This window comes from Macaca mulatta, chromosome 6 (assembly GCF_049350105.2).
Source record: "Macaca mulatta isolate MMU2019108-1 chromosome 6, T2T-MMU8v2.0, whole genome shotgun sequence".
In the NCBI taxonomy this organism is placed as follows: Eukaryota; Metazoa; Chordata; class Mammalia; order Primates; family Cercopithecidae; genus Macaca; species Macaca mulatta.
Genome location: NC_133411.1, coordinates 117235213 through 117261524, shown reverse-complemented (window position 1 = coordinate 117261524; position 26312 = coordinate 117235213). Strand labels below are relative to the sequence as shown.

The 26312-nt window shown below is 40.4% G+C and overlaps 1 protein-coding gene and 1 long non-coding RNA gene across 7 annotated transcripts in view; one reads left to right on the top strand and one right to left on the bottom strand.

The window, feature by feature from the left end:
• Positions 1-2797: 2797 nt before the first annotated feature.
• Positions 2798-16818, bottom strand: LOC106998882 (uncharacterized). Of its 5 annotated transcripts, none has more exons than XR_013418475.1 (5): positions 16633-16818; positions 14610-14796; positions 13757-13841; positions 7040-7159; positions 2798-3174 (listed from the first exon to the last, which is right to left on the bottom strand). It is a non-coding gene; the product is annotated as an uncharacterized LOC106998882 (long non-coding RNA). The 5 variants fall into 5 exon arrangements; XR_013418476.1 differs by lacking the exon at positions 16633-16818 and adding an exon at positions 15089-15319; XR_013418473.1 differs by lacking the exon at positions 13757-13841.
• The window catches only part of FBXL17 (F-box and leucine rich repeat protein 17), a 545014-nt gene continuing 534098 nt past the window's right edge, over positions 15397-26312 (top strand). For both annotated transcript variants that reach the window (XM_015140531.3, XM_078005091.1), the window contains exon 1: positions 15397-16810. In XM_015140531.3, the coding sequence (XP_014996017.3) occupies positions 15815-16810 (996 nt within the window). In that variant the 5' untranslated portion in view covers positions 15397-15814. The remainder of the gene's footprint in view (positions 16811-26312) is intronic.

Below are 26312 nucleotides of genomic sequence, written 5' to 3'. Positions count from 1 at the left end.
TCAGGAGATCGAGACCATCCTGGCTAACACGGTGAAACTCCATCTCTACTAAAAAATACAAAAAATTAGCTGGGTGTGGTGGTGAGCACCTGTAGTCCCAGCTAATCGGGAGGCTGAGGCAGGAGAATGGCATGAACCTGGGAGGCGGAGCTTGCAGTGAGCCAAGATCGCGCCACTGCACTCCAGACTGGGTGACAGAGCAAGACTCCGTCTCAAAAAAAAACAAAAACAAAAACAAAAACAAAAAACAAAACAAGACGACTAGTAACAATTTACAAATAAATTTTTATTCTATTATTTTATTGGGAACTAGATTATCTATGGAATGTATATACTTATTCAATGATGCTGTTGTTATTGAAAATGTTTCTCAAAATTCTTTAGAATTGCCTTCAAATATACAAGTACACTATTCTGAATACCTCAGTGAAATATTCATCCATTTAAGGAGGATCTGATTTTAGAAAGGGCCAAAAGTCTTTTGGAAATAATTTTAGTCTCATTTTGCGGATAAGAAACTAAAGATAAAAAATAATTTTTAGATGACTTCTTTTCCACTTTCCTTGAGTCTTTTACTACAAAAAATGTAGGAATCATCCAAAAGACTTTTAGCATTTTAAAGTAATATAACGTATTAATTATAGAGTACTAAATGAAATTCCCACTTGAGTCCTTCCAATCCTGCCCCCCGCCTCATTTAGCAGTGGGTGCCACTATTAATGATATTAGGTATATTAATGCCAACTTTTTCAGGAGTTTATAAAGATAGAACTATATGTACTAATCACACCGATTTTTAAAACCTGGAATCATGCAATACATATTTGTCTATAATTTTCCTTTTATTCATAGCCATTTACTATGGGCTTCCTTTTAGTCAGAATAAGAAGATTATTATTCATTAGTTTTAAGAGTTATTCAATATTTTTTTGTAGTGGCAGATCATAGTTTATTCAACCATTTTCCTATTAATGGTCATTTGTTTTAGTATATTGCCATTGCACAAGAAAGAGTCTTCAATGGACATCTTTACATTTGTATCTGAATATTCTTGTACCATCATTTCTGTAAGATAAATTTTGGGAAAAACTATATAAATGTATTTTAATAGATTTTTCTAATTTGCTTTTTCAAAAGACTGTAGAAGTTATTACTCCTCCCAAATACTCTTGAAGAATATCAGAGAATAGCAGTTTCCACATGCTCACCAACACTGGATTGTATTAATCTTTTAAGTTTTGACAATGTGATGAGTGAAATGGAATCTCATTGTTACAGAAATTCGCATTTTCCTGACCAATAAGGAAGTTGAGTACATTTTAATGTATTTATTATTTTTATGTTTTTCTTCAAATATTCCTTTTCATATTTTTGTCCATTTTCCCATTTTATATTGCTTTCAAATTTTTTATTAATTTCTAGAAGCCTTCTAAATATCAAATATCTAAAGATCTCTATTAAGTCTTCATTCCATGTAAAACATCTTCTCCCAGTCTTTTGAGTTTGTTCACATGTGTCACTAGCTATGCACAAATGTGGCTGGGCGAGGTGGCCCATGCCTGTAATTTCAGCACTTTGGGAGGCCAAGGTGGGAGGATCCTTTGGGTCCAGGAGTTCAAGACCAGATATTAGTTGGGCATGGTTGTGTGCACCTGGGGTTCAGGCTACTCAGGAGGCTGAGTCAGGAGGCTTGCTTGAGTGCAGGAGGGGAGGCTACAGTTAGCCATGATAGTGCCACTGCATTCCAGCCTGGGCAACAGGGTGAGACATTGTCTCAAAAAAACAAAAATGTATAATTTCTTAAATACAATCAAATCCATTACTCCCCTCTTTAAAATTACAGCTTCCCTGCATTGCTTAGGAAGCAATTTTTTATTTCCTATGAAAAATAATAAAATAATAATTTGCGTGTGAAATAGAAAAACTCCAGCTTCTAAGTGAAAATGAGAAATCTTATTTTTAAGCCAAAAAAGTAATAATGAATTCAACTCACATAGCTTCAAAAATCTAAAAAAAACTATAAACGAAATGACTATAACATATTCAAATAATACAATATGATCACATAAAGTTTATTATAATAATGTGAGGATGGCTTACTAGTTGGAAATCTGTTGATGGAATTTATCACATCAGTAGGACAAAGATTTAAAAACGTATAATTATTAATATAAATGCCCCCAAAATAATGAATCTGTATCCAATTTCCACTGCTGGTCGTTTAAAAAATACAAAAATAGGAATGCAAGAATAGTATTTATCTCAAATAGCCAAAATCACACTTAATTTGGGAAGCACTGGAATCATTAGTTCTTATATTTCAGGTACATGACACCTTTGCTTGTTTCATCACTATTATTTGATCTTGCTTGGAAAGTTTATGCAAATGAATAAAATTAAGAAAAAGAAATGTAAGTTATTTATATAGAAAAATTAGTCAAACTAGAAGAATGGATGATTTTCTACCTAAGAAACTTTAAATTCAAAAGATATAATTCAAAAGAATGAATAAGCAAATTCATTCAAGTGAATTTGTAGAGATGGGCATCTTGCTATGTTGCTCAGGCTGTTCTCAAACTCCTGGCCTCAAGCGGTCCTCCGGCCTCAACCTTCCAAAGTGCTGGGATTACAGGTGTGAGCCACCATGCCCAGCTAAAGTGGTTTGTAACAAAATACTTACACAACAAGCACTACATTCCTACATAGCATTAATTACACTAACTAAACAATATGCTAGGAAAAGCATCAATTTCCAGTAGTACAAATGCTATGAAGTAATGAGAAATATTTTAAAATGTCCAGGAAAATGCAGTATTTTATTAAGGAACATAAAGCTTTGAGTAAATGTAGAGCTATATCATGTTTCTTAAAGAAATATTACTATTTAAAAATATGTCAGCCGTGCGTGGTGGCTCACGCCTGTAATCCCAGTACTTTGGGAGGTCAAAGTGGGAGTGTTGCTCAAGTCTAGGAGTTTCAAATCAGCCTGGGCAACACAGTGAGATCATGTCTCTACAAAAAATACAAAAAATTAGGTGAGTGTGGTGGTGTATGTCTGTGGTCTCAGCTACTTCAGGAGGCTGAGGTGGGAGGATCACTCGAGCCTGGGAGGTCTAGGCTTCAGTGAGCCATAATCCTGCGACTGCACTCCAGCCTGGGCAAAAGAGTTAGACCCTGTTTCCAAAAATAAAAAAAAACAAAACTATGTTAATTTTCTACAAATTAATTTATAAATGTAATTTAATACTAACCAAAGGTCAAATGAGACACTGAAAAATGATTCTGATATTCATCTGAGTCTAAATTGATGAGATGAACCCTGAATATTTTGGAAACATATAAATAATAATGACTTGATCTATCAGACATAGAAACATTATTAAATTATAACTAACACAGGATGGCACTGGTGGTGGTACTAAATGATGAATGGAACAAAATAACACTTTCCAAAAATATACCTCCAAATTTGGTATATAATAAAGGTGACAGTTCAGATCACTGTTACAACTTAAAAGACATTGTCTGCTTAATGCAATGTGTGCCCACAGATTATTCACCTCATTTCAATAACGATCAGTGTAATGGTTAATACTGAGTGTCAACTTGATTGGATTGAAGGATGCAAAGTATTGATCCTGAGTGTGTCCGTGAAGGTGTTGCCAAAGGAAATTAACATTTGAGTCAGTGGACTGGGAGAGGCAGACCTACCCTAAATCTGGGTGGGCATCATCTAATCAGCTGCCAACACGGCTAGAATAAAGCAGGCAGAAGAAAGTGGAAGAGCAGACTTGCTGAATCTTTCAGCTTCCATCTTTTTCCTCCCGTGCTGAATGCTTCCTGAACTTGAACATCAGACTCCAAGTTCTTCAGCTTTTGGACTCTTGGACTTACACCAGTGATTTTCCAGGGGCTCTTGGGCCTTTGGCCACAGATTGAAGGCCGCACTGTCTGGTTCCCTGCTTTTGAGGTTTTGAGACTTGGACTGGCCTCCTTGCTCCTCAGTTCACAGATGGTCTATTCTAGGACTTCACCTTGTGATCATCTCCTAATAAACTCCCCTTTGTGTGTGTGTGTATATATATATATATATCTCCTATTAGTTCTGTCTCTTTAAAGAACCCTAATACAATCAGCATACCCTATGTTCCCTCTTGCTTTTTTCGTTTGCAGTATCATTTGAAAGAAGGTTGTAAATACTGTTTCACCTTAACTATTTCAGTATGCGTCTCCTAAAGAAAAAAAACGCATTCTATGTAATCATCATATACTTTTAATGCCTAAGAAAATTAACATTAATTATATAATATCTAAATGCAGTCCATATTGAAATATTCCCAATTGTATAAACACAATTTTATTAGTGGTTTTATTGGATTATTTCAGACCAGAATATATTCCGAGTTCATATATTTCATTTGGTATTTTTGTTTCTGTAGTCTCTTTAGATCTAGTTCAGATATCCTACTTTTCTTTCATGACATTGAATTTTTGATATCTTGTAAATTTTTGTTCTATAATCCTTTAAAGTCAGGTTTGTTGAAGTATAATTTATGTAGTGTAAAATTCAACTCTTTTAGTATATACTTTTATGAGTTTTTACAAATACATTCAGTGATGTAACCATCACAATCAAGATAAAGAACATTTCTAACTCCCCAAAAAGTTCCATTGTGCCTCTTTGTTGTAAACACTTTCCTCTTCTGCAATATTCTGGCAACCACTGCTCTATTTTTATCCCTACAGTTTTGCCTTTTTAGGAAAGTCATATAAAGGGAATCATACTGCATGTAGCCTTTCAAATCTGACTTTTTACTTTCCATATTTGTTTGAGAGTTATCCATTGTGTGGATGTACCAAAATTTGTTTATCCATTTATAAGCGGAAAAATTTTTGGTATTCGGGTGTTGACAATTATGGATAAAACCTCTATAAATACTTGTATACAGGCTTTTGTGTAAACATATGTTTTCATTTCTCATTGGTAAACAGCTAGAATTGAGACTGGGAAATCATATTGTAACGGTATGTTAAATTGTATAAGAAATCGACAACATGTTTTCCAAAGTAGCTGTACCATTTTGGATTTCCATCATCAGTATATGAGAGTCCGGCTGGGTGTGGTGGCTCATGCCTATAACCCAGTACCTTGTGGGGCTGAGGCAGAAGGATCACTTGAGGCCAGGAGTTCAAAGCCAGCCTATTGGATTTTTAGTTGTTCCATATTCTTGCCAACACTTGCTATGTCACTCTTTGATTTCACCATTCTAAATAGTTGTGTAATGGTGTCTCATTATGGCTTTAATTTGTATTACTCTCATGAACAATTATGTTGAACTCTGTTTCTAGGTCTGGAAGGGATAGTTTTAAGCTGTCTGCTATCAGAAAGACTCTACCCCAGTGAAATATTAAAGCAATTTCTCCATTGTCTTTGTTTCCCCCTTTCAAGTCTTTTCTCTTTTGGCTGAGAAAATAAAACCAAGCCCCGATGCTTGTCTCAGTCTACTCAGAAGGCTGACAGAATTTTCCTAACACTGATTTTTTTTTTTTTTTTTTTTACTTGTATGGATTATGTTTTTACTACCAAAGGAAGAGAATGAGTTAGTCAGGAATCATCTGGAATTCCTTGAAAATTATTATGGATGGTAGCAGAAATGATGAGCTCTATTTCTGCCACCCTCACTTTCTCTTTCACACATATACACATATGAATACCTCACATAGTCTAAAAAATGGTGGCTTTTCAGAAAATGTATTCCATGCTCACGTTCTATTCCAGAAACTGTTCTTCACTCCATAAACCCTCCCTTCAAAATTTCTTTTCAGAGTAAATCTTTTCTAACTTGATCTTAGCAAATATTCCCTTTAATGTGCCTGAAAAGGATTTTCTTCACAGACTACTCCCCAAAACTTTATCCATAAGAAAAAACTATGATGCATATTTCAATATTGTTGAGGTGTAGATTAAAATATAAAGGCACAGTTAGAAATGGGACATTTCAGGGGTGAGAGAAAGCTGGTAGGTAATAAAAGTAGATGAAACAGTGTGAAACAGGCAATGTAATTTAAAGTAGGTTTTGGGGTTAACTTCCCTTAGAATTAACTTCCTTTAGAAACAACATATTTTCTTGCAGTTCTTTATGGATTCTTGTCACTTTCCAATGAGTATGTGCTTTACAAAATTTTTTCAGTGAAGATTCTGACACACTTTACTCCTCCAAGTAAATTTTCCTTTTTTTTTTAATTTATAAAAATGATGGGGGGAAAAAGATGGGAGGATATTACTTATCATTTCATGGCTGACATGGAAAACAGCTATATTAAGTTTTTAAATAGAGGTCCTCTGGATCCACAGCACATGAAAATAGCACCTACCACTAATCTGCAGTTATGTTACCTATTGGTAACTCAGCAGTGAATATCTTTGATTCGTAGTGCAATAAAGATTCAAATTATTAAAATTGGACCCAATTCATTAATGTTTAGAGATGTCAATATTTACAAATGTTGATGACAACAGGCAGGAAATATATTGATTTGCCAGGGAAAATCACTGGCAAAAAAATGGGAATTTGGAAGACTTCCTGCCTCTTAGTATTCTCCCCAAGACACACACACACACACACACTCTCTCTCTCTCTCTCTCTCTCTCTCTTCCAAAGTAAGACTTAAATGAAGATATAAAGCAGTTTTGAAAGGGAAAGAAGTTAGCAAGGACAGCATACTACCCATGAAAATGGTTCTCAAGCTTATAAAATGAATTGTCCTGGAGGGAGCAAAAGATCCTTACACCGATAATTTACTCATTCCCATTTTTCAATTGAGAATGGGAGAGGTGACTCAGTAACAACTGTTGTCGAACAAACAAATTTAAGGATACTATGTTTCAGGCCTGGCATGGTGGCTCATACCTGTACCCAACACTTTGCGAGGCTGAGGCGGGAGGATCACTTGACTCTGGGAGTTTAAGATCAGCCTGGACAACATAGTAAGGCCTTGTCTCTACAGAAAATAATTAGTGGGGCATGGTGGTACTTGCCTGTATTCCCAGCTACTCAGGAGGCTGAGGTAGTAGGATCGCTTGAGCCTAGGAAGCTGAGGTTGCAGTAAGCCATGATTGTGCCACTGCCCACTTTAATCGGGATGACAGAGTTATAACCTATATAAAAATAGAAAAAAAAGATGATTCCATCTGTTTGAACAATTGAGTATAGATAATATTTTTAAATACCTGTCCCCTTAGCTTACTTAACATGTAGTTAGTAGGAAATAATGGACCCTAAATAATGGGCCCTAAGTATGGTTGATCCATTTGCATCACAACATACTATAGGTATGACTGAACACACAATAACCTAAAGATGATAAACAATAATATATAACTAAAAAGCAAGTAGAACAGAATCAAGACCTACCCACTCCATACAACACTGGTGATATGTTGATAAAGTATCCTGCCATAAGTTTAAGAGAGTTTATATAATTTATGAGGCTACAGAGAAGAAAACTATCCACTCCCTAAGTGGTAACAAAAACCAATGCCTCATTACTTTCCTCAGGAGCCAAAAATAAAAATAAAAATAAAAAATCTAGGAATTACTAAAGCCAGCAGTATCAGATCTATTAGATAGGTGAGAGCCACCAACAGTGGCTCTGATGAGTGATCTGCCTCACTACTCCTGCCACCCTTCCTCTCTTGCCCACCTGCCTCAGGAGGGATTACATATAACTTAAATGGTTATTTCCATCCCTCCAGTTTCTGGATTCTGGTTATAATGATTTTACCTCCAGACATAGGGAATGAAATAGGAAGGGGCAACCTGCTACTCATCAGACTCAGGGTAGAGCACACAAGTTTGGGACATAGACATTTCGTTATAATAATACAACAAATTCTCAACACATGGGAGTTGTAAAGGTGATCTGTCATTTCTGAGTCACTAAAAGTAGATTTAATAATCTGGCTATTGCGTGCAAGTATGTAACCATTTAAAAATTATATAATAAGGGCCAGGTATGGTGGCTCACACCTGTATTCCCAGCACTTTGGGAGGCTGAGGTGGGCGGATCACCCAAGGTTGGGAGTTCAAGACCAGCCTGACAAACATGGAGAAACCCCGTCTCTACTAAAGATACAAAATTAGCCAGGTGTGGTGGCGTATGCCTGTAATCCTAGCTACTCGGCAGGCTGAGGCAGAGGAATCGCTTGAACCTGGGACAGGGAGGTTGCAGTGAGCAGAGATCGTGCCACTGCACTACAGCTTAAGCAACAAGAGCAAAATTCTGTCTCAAAAAAAAAAAAAAATTATATAATAAGAAATACAAATGTTATTACATTTAGGAGAAGGCTGGGCGTGGTGGTTCACACCTGTAATCCCAGCAGTTTTGGGAGGCGGGTGGATCATCTGAGGTCAGGGGTTTGATACCAGCCTGGCCAACATGGTGAAACCTTGTCTCTACTAAAAATACAAAAATTAGCTGGGTGCGGTGGCACATGCCTGTAATCCCAGCTACTTGGGAGGCTGAGGCAGGAGAATTGCTTGAACCTGGGAGGCGGAGGTTTCAGTGAGCCAAGATAGCACCACTGCATTCCAGGCTGGGTGATGGAGTGAGACTCCTTCTCAAAAAAAAAAAGAAAAAAAAAAAAGAGAAAAAAGAAATTTAGGAGGAAAAACATTTAATGTTAGGGAGACACATGCAATTTAATTATTTTTTCTATAAGCACTATTTCTGTCAGTTGAAAATGAGAAAATACTAATTATAGAATATAGACACACACAAAATTGAATATAAATAGTTGAACATCTTTGTGTTATACTAATTCCATTTAAGTAAAAGATAAATATGTGAATCTTAAGCAAAAAAATAAGCCCATACCTTTGTCTCAATTATCTAATTTATGTAAAAGTGGGAGAACAACAAATAGTCTGTGCAGGTATTAACTTCTGATTAGTTGTTTTCTTTCACGAGGTTAATCTTTGAATTATGGATACTTGATCATTTGGTTTCTGCTATTAAAACTACATCAAGTTTTGGTATCCATAGGACTGTATTTGAATACAAGCTTTATTTCACGTAAAAACATTTCCATTTGATGCAAAAACGAATTTCCAGAAATGAAGTGACTTAAAATAACACATTTATTCTCTCGTAGTTCTGTAAGTCATAAGTCCTGGCACAGGCTCAGCTAGGTTCTCTGCTCAGGTTCTTACCAGGCTGAAATCAAGGTGTCAGCCAAGCTGTGCTCCCTTCTATAGTTCCGGGTATTCTTCCAAACTCATGTGGTTGTTGGCAGAATTAAGAATTCTGTAGGAAGGCGTGCTTTCTTGCTGACCATCAGGTAGGGGCTACTCTCAGTTCTTAGAGGCCGCCCGCCATTTTCTGCCATATAGGCCTCTCTACAACATGCAACTTTACTTCTTCACGGCCAAAAGAAAAGTATTTGCTGTTGCTTTCAATCTCTCTGACTTCTCCTTGACCCTCTTTTTTTTTATTTTTTATTTTTCTTTGAGACAGAGTCTCGCTCTGTCACCAGGCTGGAGTGCAGTGGCACGATCTCGGCTCACTGCAACCTCCGCCTCCCGGGTTCAAGCAATTCTCCTGCCTCAGCCTCCTGAGTAGCTGGGACTACAGGCTAATTTTTTTTTTTTTTTTGTATTTTAGTAGAGACGGCGTTTCACCATGTTGCTCAGGCTGGTCTCGAACTCCTGAGCTCAGGCAATCTGCCTGCCTCGGCCTCCCAAAGTGCTAGGATTACAAGCGTGAGCCACCGTGCCCATCTGCTCCTTGACCCTCTTTTTAAGAGTTCACTTGATAATGTCAGGTCCACCTAGGATAATCTGCTTTTACTTATTTGTTTCTTTTTGAGACAGGGTGTCTCTCACACTGTTGCCCAGGCTCTAGAGTGCAGTGGTGCAAGATCATGGCTCACTGTGGCCTTGACCTCCCGGGCTCAAGCAACCCTTCTACCTCAGCCTCCAGATTAGCTGGGACTACAGGTGTGAGCTACCACGTCTGGCTAATTTTTAAATTTTTTGTAAAGATAAGGTCTCTTTATGTTGTCCAAGCTGGTCTCGAACTCCTGGACTTAAGTGTTCCTCCTGTCTCAGCCTCTGAAAATCTGCCTTTAAAAATCAGTTGATTAACAAATTTAGGTGCTGGCAATTTGAGAGTAAACAAAGTAGGAACTAATTCTGATGGGAATGATAGTCAACTAACACAGAAACACCACAACTGCGGACTGTGGTAACTGCTGTGAAGGAAATGAACAGGGCAGTGTGACAGAGTGACTGGGGAAGAACTCTCATGACAGGAGGTGATATCAGGGCTGATATCATCTGGAATCTCAGAATGAATCAGTCAAGAGAAGAGCTTAGGGAAGAACAGGCCAGGCAGCAGCTGAACTTTCACATCACGTCTGAAACAAATTATTCAGGAATATAGATTGTCCTCCTGAAGGGAATTCTCTGGAAACTTGTTTTCCACTATCATCTTTGGCCTTGAGTATTTTAGCGAAAACACAATATAACATGGAATTAAATTTACTGAACACCTGGGTGTTCCATGATTTCAAGATGCATAAAACAATGTCTTTCTAGGCCATCCATCATATTTACCACAATTATTGGGATCAATGGCATGTGATCTTTGTTCTCTTTGTGCGTCACTGGTGCTATAGGATGTTTTAGATATTTACCACAACCACTATTATCCAACTTCAAGCATGAACACCTTTTACACAAGGCTGTCTTTTTTATAGGCAAATGTGAATTTCAAATTGAGTATAATCTATGTTAGCAAAGAAGAAAGAAAAACTTTTCTTTTTACCTTGTTTTGCCACATTTTAAATTTATATACTGGTGGCCGGGCGCGGTGGCTCAAGCCTGTAATCCCAGCACTTTGGGAGGCCGAGACGGGCGGATCACAAGGTCAGGAGATCGAGACCATCCTGGCTAACACGGCGAAACCCCGTCTCTACTAAAAACACAAAAAATTAGCCGGGCGAGGTGGCGGCGCCTGTGGTCCCAGCTACTCGGGAGGCTGAGGCAGGAGAATGGCGTGAACCCGGGAAGCGGAGCTTGCAGTGAGCTGAGATCTGGCCACTGCACTCCAGCCTGGGCGACAGAGCGAGACTCCGTCTCAAAAAAAAAAAAAAAAAAAAAAAAAAATTTATATACTGGTTTTCAGTGTGAATCTCAGTAGGCCATAACTCAAATCTACCTCAGGTTGGGATATTATTCAAATATGTAACTATTTTATATTATAGAATCCATTATTTCACCACAGTAAGTTATTCACTGAAATAAATCATAAGAACAAACAATTTGGGGGTTTTCTCCCTATATTCATCATTCCCTTCCCTCTATGCAATTCAGAAAGAATTCATGAAATCCTGACAACTCCACAATCAGACATATTTCTCAATAACAACCTTACTTAATTATTCTCAGAATGCCTACATTCTTTTATTGTTTTTTGAGATGGAGTTTTGCACTTGTTGCCCAGGCTGGAGTGTAATGGCGCAATTTCAGCTCACTGCAACCCCTGCCTCCCGGGTTCAAGCGATTCTCCTGCCTCAGCCTCCTGAGTAGCTGATATTACAGGCAGGCGCCACTGGGCCCAACTAATTTTTATATTTTTAGTAGTGTGACGTTTCACCATGTTGGTCAGGCTGGTCTTGAACTCCTGACCTTAGGTGATCTGCCCACTTTGACCTCTCAAAGTGCTGGGATTAAAGGTATGAGCCACCACACCCGGCCCTAAATTCATACTTTTAAGGCTTCTCTACAGACCCTTTGAACAACTTTAACTGGCATCTAAGAGCTTGCTTCTCCTCTAGTCTGTCTTCTACATAGTAGCCTGATTATCTTCCCAAAAACTGAACAAAATCCCTGTCCTCATGGAGCCTATGTTCTGATTGAACCAAAAAATTTTTAAAACGTGATAATAAGCTATAAAGAAAATAAAAACGGTAAGGTGAAAGGGCAAAGGAGGGATTAACTTTAGATAGGCTGGTGACATTTGATAATAACAACTGCTAATGCCCTCCAGCTAAAGAGCAGCAGGAAAACAACTAGATTTAAACCAAGGTGGGTTTAATGACTTGTTGCAGGGAGGAAAAGAGCAATGAGGAATGAAGTTGGGCAGGGGCACTCTCACTAAGAGGGTATTGGTATTGCGAAAAACATTATAGGAATGAGCTTCTGTTAGGTGATTTTGGGGAAGTGTCAACGTTTTGCTTTGGATTGGATGCTGGCAGGAAACAGGTGATCCTATAACTGAGTATTTTAATATTTGCGATCTAGAAGGCAGGAAGAATGGATCAAGGTTAAGGTTGTAATTGGCCAAGAAACAGTGGTCACTTATATTAAAAAGAATGTTTGGTCATTTTTGTGGTTTAGAGACTGTTCTTCTATTTGCTGTGTTCAGACATGATTATGGAGGGGTCTTATATTTGTCTTGTCTATTGTAGTCATAAAGTGACTATAACTGATGTTGATGTTTTGTGAGACTGTTTATATTTGACAAAACACTGAGAACTGAGAATGCCAGGACCACTGCCAGTACCACAAATGCCTAGCTAATAGTGCCTATCCAGCTCCTGGCTGTCCGGGGTTGGTTCCCACTGCAACTCCGCCCCCTCTGCCCCCACAACTAGCAAAGCCATCAGCTGCTACAATTGTCTCTATAATTCCAATTTATGACTCTTATTCATAATTCTGTATCTTTAACATTTACAACATTGGTATTATTATTTAGGGTACTGAGTTCCAAAACTCATTACAGCTCTCCTGATAATAGTAGTAGCTTATTTAATCATTGATGAAATATACAAGACCGTGACTCTCTGCTATTTGCTGTGGTAAATAAAAAGAAGGGTTAGAGACAATCCTAAGCCTCAAGGAATTTGAAGTTTTTTTTGGAGAGAACTAGTGGTGTGATAATGGTGGGTGATGAGAACAGACATGCAAAATATCTCACCTATAAAAAACAAGTATCTTTTGTCAGCACAGAGTACAACAGGTAGACCAAAGACAATCTGCTTGTGGTTGAATGGTTTAGGAACTGGGAGTAACAAAACATATATTGTAAAATTTAGGAATGACTTCAGAACCCCCAGAGTCAGTTGCTTCATCTCTAAAAACAAGACATCGAAGTTGGATGGTATGTGTAGTTCTGATACATTTGCATGGTACCAGGCTGTCTGTACAGGAATCACATAGGGAGCTTGTTATCAGGTAGAGATTCAAGGGCCCCGTATCCAGAAAACATTAATCATCCTAAGTTTTTGAGATTCATCCATGCTTTTTTTCTTGGGTTGCTGAGTAGTATTTAATTAGATGAATATATCAGTTTATTAATCCATTCTCCCACTGATGGACATCTGGGGAGTTTAGTTTTTGGTGACCATGAATAAAGTTGTTACGGACATTTTTTGTATGTCTTTTTATCGATATATGCTTTTATTTCTCCGGATAAATACCTAGATGTGGGATTGCTGGCTCACAGGGCAGATGTGTATTTATATTAAATGCACAGGTCACATTTTTTTTTTTAAAATGAGACTGTGTTTCACTACCCTGCTCAAGATGGAGTAGAGCAGCTATTCACATGCATAATCATAACAAACTGGGCTCAAGCGATTCTCACACCTCACCAGCCCTGCTGTAGTTTGAAAGATAGGTACAACCACAACTGGCTCTGATAGGTTAACATTTTTGACATAAAGTTACAAAACATTTTATAATACTCTTGCCTTTTGTGAAAGTGCAGCTGAGTAGAGATGTCAAAGGATCTGTAATAAGTCCTCAAACACTGCTCTGGGGCCCTGGAAGATTCCCCTACAGGCAGATGGATGAAAGTTATGTGGATTATATGTGTAGGTAAATGTAGTTCAGGCAATGCATTTGATAGTGAATAGCGTGTATGTCTGTGAAACCTTTTGACAAATATTTGCTTCTAGAATTCCACATCACTGTCATTAGGCTCTGAAAGAAGGATCCCTGAATGTGACAGACTTAAGATTAGTCATTTCTGACAAAGAGGCCACAATAAACAAATGTTGGATAGCATGTTTGAGTGCAGACTGGGTGGCGCTGGCCACTATAGTGGTAATAGCAATGTAGGTTCCAACAGAGGTCTCTAAGTCACTGGGCCTTGAATATTGCAATACTGCTCCCTCAGTCAGCTCTCTCAAGTTATCCTTAGCAGATTTTTTTTTTAAACAGCTGCCACTTCACTTCCACCCTTCAGCAGGTAACCAAGCTCTATCTGAAGGAAAATAGAAACCATCAGAAAGGAACTCTCACCTTCCGGCTAGAAACATCCACCTATCTATATTCATCCTTTATCTACCTTTCGTCATTCTCTGTAATCACAATGAAGAAAGTGTCCTTCCTAAAGCACTCTCCATTCCACCTTCTCCTATTTCTCTCATTGGAGTCGCTCATTCCCATCGGTATTTGCTTCCTCCAATTCTTCGCTTGTGAAAGCTAACTTCTCCAGACCAGGTGCCGCTCTAGTAGCTGCCCTAGCTCTCTAGCCTCGATATAGTCAAACCTTCTAACGGACTGCCTGCACAGCTATTTCCTCTTTCTCATCCGACTCACCAAGGTTTGTCATACAGCCGGCACTGCACCGTCATGTTTAAAATATATAACAGATGGCTAGACAGCATTCCGAGGGTGCAGACAATAAAGTGATCTACAGCTTGTAGCCTGGGTGTTGGATGGCTCATTGGGTGGGGAAGCTGTTATCTTTCCACCGTGCACAGGTAATTTGATATATGCTTTCACTCTGAAATAAAGTTGTGGAAAGGCAGTAGTACGCAACAATTAATAAAACACAAGTGAGTAAACAGTGATGCCGCACAACCAATCAACCCCTCACATGACTTGGGTGCGTATCACCCACCGGCCGCATCTGCCACTCCGCCCAAGGCGCGGTCAGCACCCACGCCGGCCCTTCCGGCGGAACCCGCCTCGCGGCTTCGAAGTGGCCTGGGTTTCCGAGTCAGGGGTGGTGATATGGGTGGAAGATGAGGGGAAGAGCCGAGCGGCTACCGGCCAATGGCAGCTCTTGAACTTACACCTCGAGACGTCAGCGCGGCTGTGTAAACGGATGTCACACAGCTGGCTCGGAAGTGTCTCCTCCCGCCTTAGAAAAGCGGCGCACGCCCAGCAGCTTCGGAAAAACCTTAGGCGGCTGGAGGGAGGGGCGCGCGCCGCACCCCGCGAGCCCAGAGCTCCATACCCTAGCCGGCCGGCTTCTTCCCGTAGTGCCGTGTGGCTGCCGTTCCGGGTGAGCAGCGGGCGCTAGCGTCCCCGCCACGAGCGCGCCACCGCAACTGGCTCCGCCCCCTGCCGGAACGGGCCGCGCGTTCCTGCGGCTCCGAGCAGAGTCGCGGGCGCGCGCGCCGGCGGCAGATCCGCAGTTAAAATGGTCCGAGCGGGACCCGGCCTTGCCCCCGCTGCCGCGCTGACTGACTGAGCCGGCTGGCCGGGCCCGGACTGGTCACCTAGCCGGCAGGCTCGCTCGCTCGCTCACTCCCTCGCGTCCCCAAAGCTCGCGCCCATCGTTCTCCCGGCTTCCCTGGGCAGAGCATGTAGCCCCCGTCGGGCACTCCGGCGGCCCGCAGCTGACGCCCACCCCCCACCGTCGCGTGTGTGCCCGTGTGTGCGTGTGTGTGCGCAGGGAGGGCGACCCCGCCGCGGGCCGGGGGCCGAGCCAGCGAGCGGCCTGCCCCGCTGCCAGGAGCCCGCCTCTCTGGGTCTCCCTCCCTCCCGTCCCGGTCCCCCTCCTCGGGGTCTTCTATATGGGCCACCTTCTCTCGAAGGAGCCGCGTAACCGCCCGAGCCAGAAGAGGCCTCGCTGTTGCAGTTGGTGCCGCCGCCGGCGCCCTCTCCTCAGGCTGCCCCGCCGGACCCCAGCCAAGGTGCCCCCTCAACCGGCGGCACCCCGGAGCCGGGACTGCTTCTTCCGCGGGCCCTGCATGCTCTGCTTCATCGTGCACAGTCCCGGCGCGCCCGCCCCCGCCGGCCCAGAGGAGGAGCCGCCGCTCTCGCCGCCGCCGCCGCCGCGGGACGGGGCCTACGCTGCCGCCTCCTCCTCCCAGCACCTGGCGCGGCGCTACGCGGCCCTGGCCGCCGAGGACTGCGCCGCTGCCGCCCGCCGCTTCCTGCTATCCTCGGCCGCCGCCGCCGCAGCCGCTGCCGCCTCGGCTTCGTCGCCCGCCTCCTGCTGCAAAGAGTTGGGGCTGGCTGCGGCCGCCGCCTGGGAGCAGCAGGGCCGAAGTCTCTTCCTGGCCAGCTTGGGGCCGGTGCGCTTCCTGGGGCCGCCCGCCGCCGTGCAGCTCTTCCGGGGACCGACACCGCCGCCGGCCGAGCCCCCTACGCCCCCCGAAATGGTGTGCAAGCGGAAGGGGGCCGGGGTCCCAGCCTGCACCCCCTGCAAGCAGCCCCGCTGCGGCGGCGGGGGCTGCGGCAGCGGCGGCGGTGGTGGTGGGGGAGGGCCTGCGGGGGGAGGCGCTTCGCCGCCCCGACCCCCCGACGCCGGCTGCTGCCAGGGCCCGGAGCAGCACCCGCAGCCGCTCTGCCCCCCGCCCTCTTCTCCCACCTCCGAAGGTGCCCCTACCGAAGCTGGCGGGGACGCTGTCCGAGCCGGGGGCACCGCCCCCTCGTCCGCCCAGCAGCAGCATGAATGTGGCGACGCGGACTGTCGGGAGCCCCCCGAAAACCCCTGCGACTGTCACAGGGAGCCGTCCCCCGAAACCCCAGACATCAACCAGCTGCCGCCGTCCATCCTGCTCAAGGTGGGTCTGGGCGAGAGGCGCAGGGATGCTCGCTTTCCCCCACCCTCGGCCCCCGCCTCTGAGGCTTTCTCTCTCCTCCCCCTAAACGCGGAGGAGGGGGGTTCCCTGACAGTCTAGGGACGTCCGAAGGGGAGACTGGGAAGCCAGTGGGGCCTCTGCGTATGACCTATTTTTTGAAGTAGGAGCACTTGGAGTCTACTGAATGTCTTTTAATAGCTTGACTCTGTAACCCACCATTCAGGGTTCAGCTATTATTAGAATCCCAACCCAGTCGTTTAGAAACTTCGCAGGTATTCTGTGGAAAAGAAAAAAAAAATTAATCGGGAAGTTTATACTTAGTGGGTAAAGGCTTTGCGTATTAGTATTTGAAGGTCTTCAAACATTACTTTTATGTTTGATGATTGGTAGTTAATGTCAAACAGTTATTATTGAGCATTTACCATAATCAGGCGCTGCACCAGAACTTTATATATATAATATCCCATTTATTCCTTCAGTTAAAGCTGCGAGATAAATACTGTTAATATCTTTATTTTATACCAGAAGAAACTGACTTCTCCGTGCTGTGGGCCACTGTTTACAGTAGTGAGTCAGGCAGAAGTGGCCTTTGCTCCTGTGGAGCTGACAGTCTAGTGGGGCTTGAAGTGGTCGAATGACTTGTGCAAGGTCACATACAGAAAGTAAAGGGCAGATCTAGGTCTTGAATGAGGGAATTTAAGACCACCTGACTTTAAAACCCCTTTGTTTATGCTATGTTGTAATGCCCTTCTACAGTTTAGCCTTTGCATAAAAGCATGCAGATTACCAGAGGTAAGCGCAGATGTATTTTTTGTTGGGAAATGGGTGAGTAGAGGTAGGTGTCCTATATGAACTTTGTGTCATTTTCAACTATCAAGGATATTTTGCAGTTTTGTCAATGCTAGTGACAAACTTTAGTTACATAATAGAGTTTTTCTTAAGTTATTAACTTTTTTCCTCTTTTTCTGTCTTCTCCCACCCTACCCTATGTGGAGCTTAATAAATATAAACCATTTTCATTGTGGATGATACTAGAGACTATCCATAAATAATCTTGATAAGAATTTGGCTACTTTTACCGTTACTGAAGTAACTGTCAGTAATTACAATTGTTATTGTCACCAATATAGTTTCTGTGACTAGACTTTTTGCATATTTACAGTACTGTGTGTTTGGGTCTTTTTTACTGTGATATTAATGTTCTTGTGAATGATACAGCAAGAAGGTGGGAAAACTTACATTTCCTTGTGTCAAAATGTAATGATCTAATTCTTATGGAGGTCTACTTGTTGGAAGAGTAATTCCATACTCTTTGTGTGCAGAGGTGCATTTTAGGACAAAGGGAACTTTCTTGAGTCCTTTAAATCACTGGATGATATGGATAAATAAAATATCAACAAATATTTGGTATAGAAATTTGATTGCTCTCTTCTTATTTGGCAAATAAGACTGTTTCAAAATGAACCAAAACAAAGCCAGGTACCTTCTACTTTTTTACTTAAACCATTATTTCATGAGGTAAAAAACATTTTAATGCCAAGAAAAAAAAAAGGGGGACATGGGCTCATAATAAAGAGAAACTCTAATAGAATAAAATAAACTTATTCTATTAATACCGCATTGTTCTTTTTCATATTTTTTCCTGAGGATTGTTGAAAACTTTGTCTAAAGGACATATGGGAATTACCATGGACTTGCCCTATTGTGTGTATTTGGACATGTTATGTAGATTTCCATTCCTTGTATTAGAAAACTCTAATAAAGATTCTCTGTCTGAGTCTGATGGTCCTAGTGGTATTCAGCACGAAGTGAGTTGTACTATCTGGGATGAATTGAATTAGTGATTGTTCAGTGTCTGCCAACCCCAGTTTTTGGGTGCAGAGACTCTGGATTCATAGTCCTGTTGAATGCTCTCTCTCCTTTAAGTGCAGTGCCTGGCATATAGTAGCACTCAGTAAATACTTACGAATGAATGTATGATCAGGTGTTTGGAGTCTGGGCTCTGAGACTCAGGGTGAATATGCCACACCACGAAGGGATATTTCTAAGCAATGTCCGTATTCTGACTGGAGTTACTGTTTGAGCCACGGTAGAGCCATGTGGTGGTGAAAGGGTTCTAACTCTGCTGGTAAGGACTGCAGTTGTTTGACTTGGAGCAGAGAAGACTTAAGGAGCTATGACCATTTTTCTTTTCTAATATTAGAAGGGTTGTTGCATAGAGAGGCACAAGTCCATCATCACTGTTGGAAAACATTCTTAGAAATTACACCCTTTTCTCCTGGTAGTGAGTCAATAGCTATAATAATTGTATTGCTTTTGCTTCATCTTTTATGCTATGAAGTTACTATAGCTGTAAAAACAAACAAACAAACAAAAAAACAAACGAGGCGGGTAGAATTTGGGAGAGAAATGTGAGGATGTTTAAGAATTTAAAGGATTTTTTTTGGGAAAGCTACCATACTTGCCTTTTTTTTTTTTTTTTTAATGGCGAAGGAGAAAAACTAAACGATGTGTTGCATCCTAGACTGATTTTTGGCTCAATATCAGTAAGGATGTTTTTCTTTTGTGTAGGTTAATAAATATTACCTGCTTTAAAGCAGTCAAAAATGCATTTTAATAGTTTCTTTAAAAAGTTGTTTAGCTTTGGCAAAATACCCTGTTTTATGCTTATTACCCACATCTTAAATTTCTTCACTTGGATAAACCAAATCTGGATTTAGTCAATGGCCTGTGGTTTATAACAGCCATACCACTTTTACAAAAAAGATAACAGCTAAAGTCAGGCATGTTTCAGACAAGATGCTACTTGGTTCCAGTGACCATGCCCTACATGTTGATTGTTAACTGACAAATTAGCCCTTTAAGACCGCATAGTCCTTTAACCTTAAAAATATGATCTAGGCCTCCTAAATTTTTATTTTCTCATTTATAAAATGAGGAGGACGGGCATAAAAATATTCACAAGAAATGTACTTTCACCTGTGGCTGCATGAAGAGTTTGGTGAATCCTTTCCACACACAAAAAAGTATAAAACTGGCAAAATTGCCCAAAACTATTTGAACTCTGGAAATCAACCAAAAGCAAAGAAAAACACGGAGAAACATTTATTCTTAGGAAAACTGTTAGAGCTTCAGGTAAGAATAGTGCAAGTCTACAGCATTCTCATGTAGGCTTCTAATGTGACCTCCTGTCCCAGCACTTTTGGCAAGAACTGTAGTTTGGAAAACCAGCAGCTTTGCTGCCAGCGAGTTGATTCAATTTGAGGCAATGAATAAAAACCTTTGTCGATAAAATGTACTGAACTTGGTAGGGAAAAAGAAGAAAAAACCATGTATTTGCTCCTTTAAGGTTGTAGTGCCAGTTGGGGTGAGTGGAAGACATTAAAAGGCAGACCCTGGAAATGAGAGAACCATAAAGGGATGACCACTCCACATATCCTGGCATATTGTGGAACTATGCACATGTGTAGGGGAGACCTGAGGTTTTCTAACTGAGAGCAAGGGCCAAGGCAGATGAGAATTCTCTAAGCTTTGAATATGCCCTTCTTAACCCACACACAGATTGAAGAGCAGGCTCAAGCTGTTTGAGCATATCTTTGGCATATACATAGCTGAAAACTAAGCTATTCAGACACAGGATGACTCCCTAGAAAGCCAGGCTAAAATATATATATGTGAATTAAAATCTGAACAGAGGTAGTCACACTGCCCAGAACACAGATTCCACAGTTTAGGGCCAGACATGCTAAAAGGCTTGGAAATATACAATTCTGCACTGGCGGCCAGGCGTGGTGGCTCACACCTGTAATCTCAGCTTGAACCTGCGAGGTAGAGATTGCAGTGAGCCGAGATCATGCCGCTGCACTCCAGCCTGGCAACAGGGTGAGACTCTGTCTCAAAAAAAAAGAAAAAAAGAAAAAAATATATACGCTGGCTGTGTCATCCAAAATGTCCAGTTTCTAACAAAAAATTTTAAGACACGTAAAGAGACCCATACTGAGGGAAAAAAAAGGCAGTTAATAGAAACTGACTCTGAGTGAGCCTAGAGATTAGACTGAGCAAAGACTTCAAACTGCTATTATAAACATGGTAAAAGAAAGGAAACATTATTTAAATAATTACAGTAGAATATGATGACATTGACCCAACAAATTGGAAATCTCAATAAACAAATGAGAGCTTTAAAAAAAGTTTTATTCTTTTTGATGCTATTATAAATGGAAGTGCTTTCTTAATTTCATCTTCAGATGATTCATTGCTAGTATATAAAAATATTTGCAGCTGGGTGCGGTGGCTCATGCCTGTAATCCCAGCACTTTGGGAGGCCAAGGTGGGTGGATCACGAGGTCAGGAGATCGAGACCATCCTCGCTAACATGCTGAAACCCCATCTCTACTAAAAAAAATACAAAAAAATTAGCTGGGCGTGGTGGTGGGCGCCTGTAGTCCCAGCTACTTGGGAGACTGAGGCAGGAGAATGGCGTGAACCCAGGAAGCGGAGCTTGCAGTGAGCCGAGATTGTGCCACTGCACTCCAGCCTGGGCGACAGAGTGAGACTCCGTCTCAAAAAAAAAAAAAATTGCTTATTCTAACATTAAGTTTTGTGTTTATTCTCTGGGATTTTCTCTATATAAGATCATGAAATCTGTGAATATAGGATGTTTTAATTCCAGTTCCCCAATCTGGATGCCTTTTATTTATATTCCATGTCTAATTGCCTTGGCCGGAATCTCCAGTACAGTGTTGCGTAGAAGTCATGATGCAGACATCCTTCTTTTGTTTCCAATTTTGGGGAAAAACTTTTAGTCTTTTACCATTAAGTATAATGATAACTAGGGGTTTTTGGTAGATGCTGTTTCTCAGGTTGAGGAAGTGTTCTTTTATTCCTATATTTCTGAATGCTTTAATCAAGAAAGGGTGTTGGATTTTGTCCAGTGCTTTTTCTTGAATCAATTGAGATGATCTTTTTTTTTTAAACCTTTATTCTATTAATATGGTGTGTTACATGGGTTTTTTTCATATGTTGAACCATCCTTGCATTCCAAGGGATAAATCCTACTTGGTCATGGTGTATAACCCTTTTACTATACTGTGGATTTAGTTTCCTTATATTTTATTGAAGATTTTCACATCTGTATTCATAAGGGACATTGGTCTATAGTTTCTTGAGATTTCTTTGCCTGGCTTTGGTATCAGAATATGCTGGCCTTATAGCATGAGTTAGGAAGTGTTATCCCATCTTCTCAGTTTTTGGAAGAATTTAAGATAGATTGGTTTTCATTCTGATTTAAGCATATTACTAGTGAGGCTATCTGGTTCTTGTCTTTTCTTTGTTGTAAGTTTTTTGTTTTTTATTACATATTCCATCTTTTTACTTGCTGTACATCCATTCAGATTTTCTGTTTCTTTTGAGTCGGTTTTTATAGTATATATTCTAGGAATTCGTCATCTATTTCATCAATTTGGCAGCACACAATTACAGTATTCTCTTATAATTGTGTACTTTTTGTAAGGTTGGTATTAATGTTCCCATTTTTATACATGATTTTAAAATTTGAATCTCTCTTTATTCTTAGTCTAGCCAAAATTTTGTGTGTGTGTGTGTGTGTGTGTGTGCAGGGTCTCTGTCACCCAGGCTTGAGTGCAGTGATGTGATCATAGCTTATAGCTATGTAAATGGAAGTGCAGCCTTAAACTCCTGGGCTCAAGTGGCTTTCCCTCCTCTCAGCCTCCTGAGTAGCTGGGTCCACAGGCATGCTGGCGCATGCCTGGTTAATTTCTTAAATAATTTTTGTAGAGACAGGGTCTTGCTGTGTTTTCCAGACTGATCTCAAACTCCTGGCTTCAAGCAGTCCTCCCACTTTGGCTTCCCAAAGTGCTGGGATTATAGGTGTGAACCATTGTGCTTGGCCTGATCATGTTAAAGAATAAACTTTTGGTTTTGTTGATCATCTGTTATTTTTCTAGTCTATATTTCATTTGTATTAGCTCTATTTTTTCCCCTTGTTTCTGCTTGGTTTGTGTTGAGTTTTTTTTAATAGTTTCTTAAGGTAGAAGTTTAGGTTGCCAATTCAAGATCTTTCTTCTTTTTATATGTGGTTACTTGTATCTGTATCCCATATATTTTGCTATATGTTTTTGTTTTCATTAATTTCAAATTATTTTCAATTTTCTTTATTAGTTCTTCTTACTTGTTGATTGTTAAATTTTCATGTATTTGTGAAATTTCCAGATTTCCTCCTGTTAGTGATTTCCCCTCCTCTTCCCTCCCCTCCCTTCTCCTCTTTTCTTTCATTTTTTGAAACAGAGTCTCTGTATCACCCAGGCTGGAGTGCGGTGGCATGATCATGGCTCACTGCAACCTCTGCCTTCTGGGCTCAAGTAGTCCTCCCACCTCAACCTCTCTAGTACCTTGGATTACAGGTGCGCGTGCCACCACACCCACCTAATTTTTGTATTTTTTTTTGTAGAAATAAGAGTTTTGCCATGTTGCCCAGGCTGGTCTTAAACTCCTGGGCTCAAGTGATCTGTCTCCCTCGGCCTCCCAAAATGCTGGAATTATAGGCCTGAGCTGCCGTTCCTGGCCTCTGTTACTGATGTCCAATTTCCTTTCATTGTCATTGGAAAAGATACTTTGTATGAGCTTAATATTTTAAAATTTGTTGAGACTTGACTTGTAGTGTAGTATTTTAGACTTCGGTCTTTGAGAATGTTTTTACACACTTCAGAAGAATGTGTATTCTGTTTTGTGTAGTGTTCTAGAGATATCTGATAGGCCCAATTTAAGTTTTGTTCAGGTATTCATTTTACTTCTTCATCTCTTGTCTGGTTATTCTGTCCATTATTAAAAGTTGTGTGTTGCGGTCTCCAAGCATTAATGCAGAACTCTTTTTATTTTTTTTCTTTTCAATTCTGTCAGTTTTTGCTATATGTATTGTTCCATGCTTTTACTCTCAATCTGTATATAGTTTTGGATCTAAAGTGAGTCTCTTGTAAACAGTTTATAATTAGATTGTGTTTTTAAGTTTCATCCTGTCATTCATTGTGTCTTTCTTTTTGAGACAGGGTCTCAGTCTGTTGTCCAGGCTGGAATGCAGTGGCACGATCACAACTCACTGCAGCCTCGACCTCCTGGGCTCAAGCTATTCTCCAACCTCAGCCTCCCATGTAGCTGAGACCACAGGTGCATACCACCATGCCTGGCTAATTTTGTCATTTTTTTTTTTTTTTTTGTGGAGATAGGGTCTTGCCATGTTGCCCAGGCTGGTCTTGAACTCCTGGGCTCAAGTGATCCACTCAACACAGCCTCCCAAAAGTGCTAGGATTGCACGTGTGAGCCGCTGTGCCTGGCCTTGGCCCTATGTGTCTTAACCGGAAAGTTTAGCCCGTTTACATTTAGTGTAATTAGTGATAAGGAAATGCATTTACTATTTTATTGTTTGTTTTCTCTATGTCTTATATATTTTTTGTCAATTCCTCTGATGCTGTTCTTTATGTCAGGTATTTTCTAGTGTACCATTTTGATCCCCTTCTCATATGTACATATAATTCTCACATTATATAAATAAATGTAACATATCTAAATATATTAATATAAATCAAAAGTATAAATATGTTAATATATTTAAATATGTTATAAATAATCTAATATAACTAAAGTATAAATATATTAATATATTTAAATATATTATCTTTATGTAATGTGGGAATTATATGTATATATGAGAATTACATATATAAATAAAATACAGTAAATAATTATATGTGTATTTCACAGTATTTTCCCTGGGGGTTGTAATTAACACTATATATTATAACAATTTAGTTTGAATTAATACCAGTTTAGTTTCAGTGGTATATAAAAGCTTTGCTCCTGTATTTGTTGTTACTGACACAAGTTACAGCTTTATGTATTTTGTGCCAATCAATATAGATTCATAATTACTGTTTTATGTAGTCTTTTAAATCATATAGCAAAGAGGAGGCATTACAAACCAAAGACACATTAATATGCACTTTTATGTCTACCTATGTAAATGCCAACAATTACTGGTGTCCTTTATTTGTTTTGTGATTTTAAGCCACTGTCTGATGCCCTTACATTTCAGCCTGGTGGACTCTTTATAGCATTTCTTTTAGGGGAAGTCTACCAGTCACAGACTTCCTCAGTTTTTGTTTATCTGGAAAGATCTTAATTTTGCCTTTATTTTTAAAGGGTTGTTTTACCAGATAGAGGATTCTTGGTTGACAGTTTCCTTTCAGCATTTTGAATATGTTATCCCACTGCCTTCTGGTCTCCAATGTTTCCAGTGAAATATCAGTTGTTAATCATATTGAGTGTACTTTTCATGAGTTGCATTTTTCTTGCTGCTTTCAGGGTTCTCTCGGTTTTTGTCTTTCAACAATTTGATTATGATGCATCTTGATGTGGATCTTTTTGCATTTATCCTGCTTGGAATTCATTGAGTTTATGAGTTAGATTAATGTCTTTCATCAGATTTGGAAAGTTTTAGCCATTATTTCTTCAAATATTTAAGCCTCTTTCACTCTCTCTTCTTCTGTGACTCCAATTATATGCATGTTTGGTGGTGTTCCACAGGTATGTTCATTTTCCTTCAGTCCACAGACTCGGTAATTTTAATTTTAATTTTAATTGACCTATTTTTAGGTTTGCTGATTCTTTCTTCTTTAGAGGTTCAAGGGATTTTGATGCTTCTCAAGAAAGAGATATGATTATAAGAGGTGGTAACACACAGCAAGCTTCATTTGGTGGCAGTTGGACAGGATTACATGAGAGGAAAATTCCTTTACAGCATGAAGCTGTGCAGAGACTTACAGTGAGGTAGACCACCACCCAGAAGGGGAGAAGGGCAAGGCAACCCTTGTGGGATACAGGAGAATTGGAGAGCAGGCTTACCTGTCTGGGTGATGTCACTCAGCAGCATGGTGGGATGTGTAAAAAATTGAGTTTGGTACTAGCGGGCTCTTGAGCTAATGAGTCTCATCCTTCAATGAAGAAATAACCTAAGGACCAATACACAGAGGTCATCTTTGGCTCATTTATATAACACTTCTGCTTGCTCTAATCTGTTGACTCTCTGTGGTGAATTTTTAAATGTCAGTGATTGTATAATTTAGTTCTAGAATTCTTATTTGATTTATTTTCATAATTTCTACTTTATATTAATATTCTCTATTTGGTGAGACATTTCTACTTGGTTCTCATAATTTCCTTTAGTTCTTGGTCCGCAATTTTCTTTAAGTCTGTAAACATGTCTTAAATTGTTGTCTTTGTCTAGTAAGTCCAACGTCTGGGTTTCCTCATGGGCAGTTTCTTTTCATTTCCTTTTTTCTTGTGAATGGACCAGCAAACTGTGGCCCTTCACAGGCCAAATCCACTGTCAGTTTTTGTAAATCATGTTTTATTGGCACATAGTTGTACACATTCATTTATGTTTTGTGTGCCAATAAAAGTTTATTTGGTT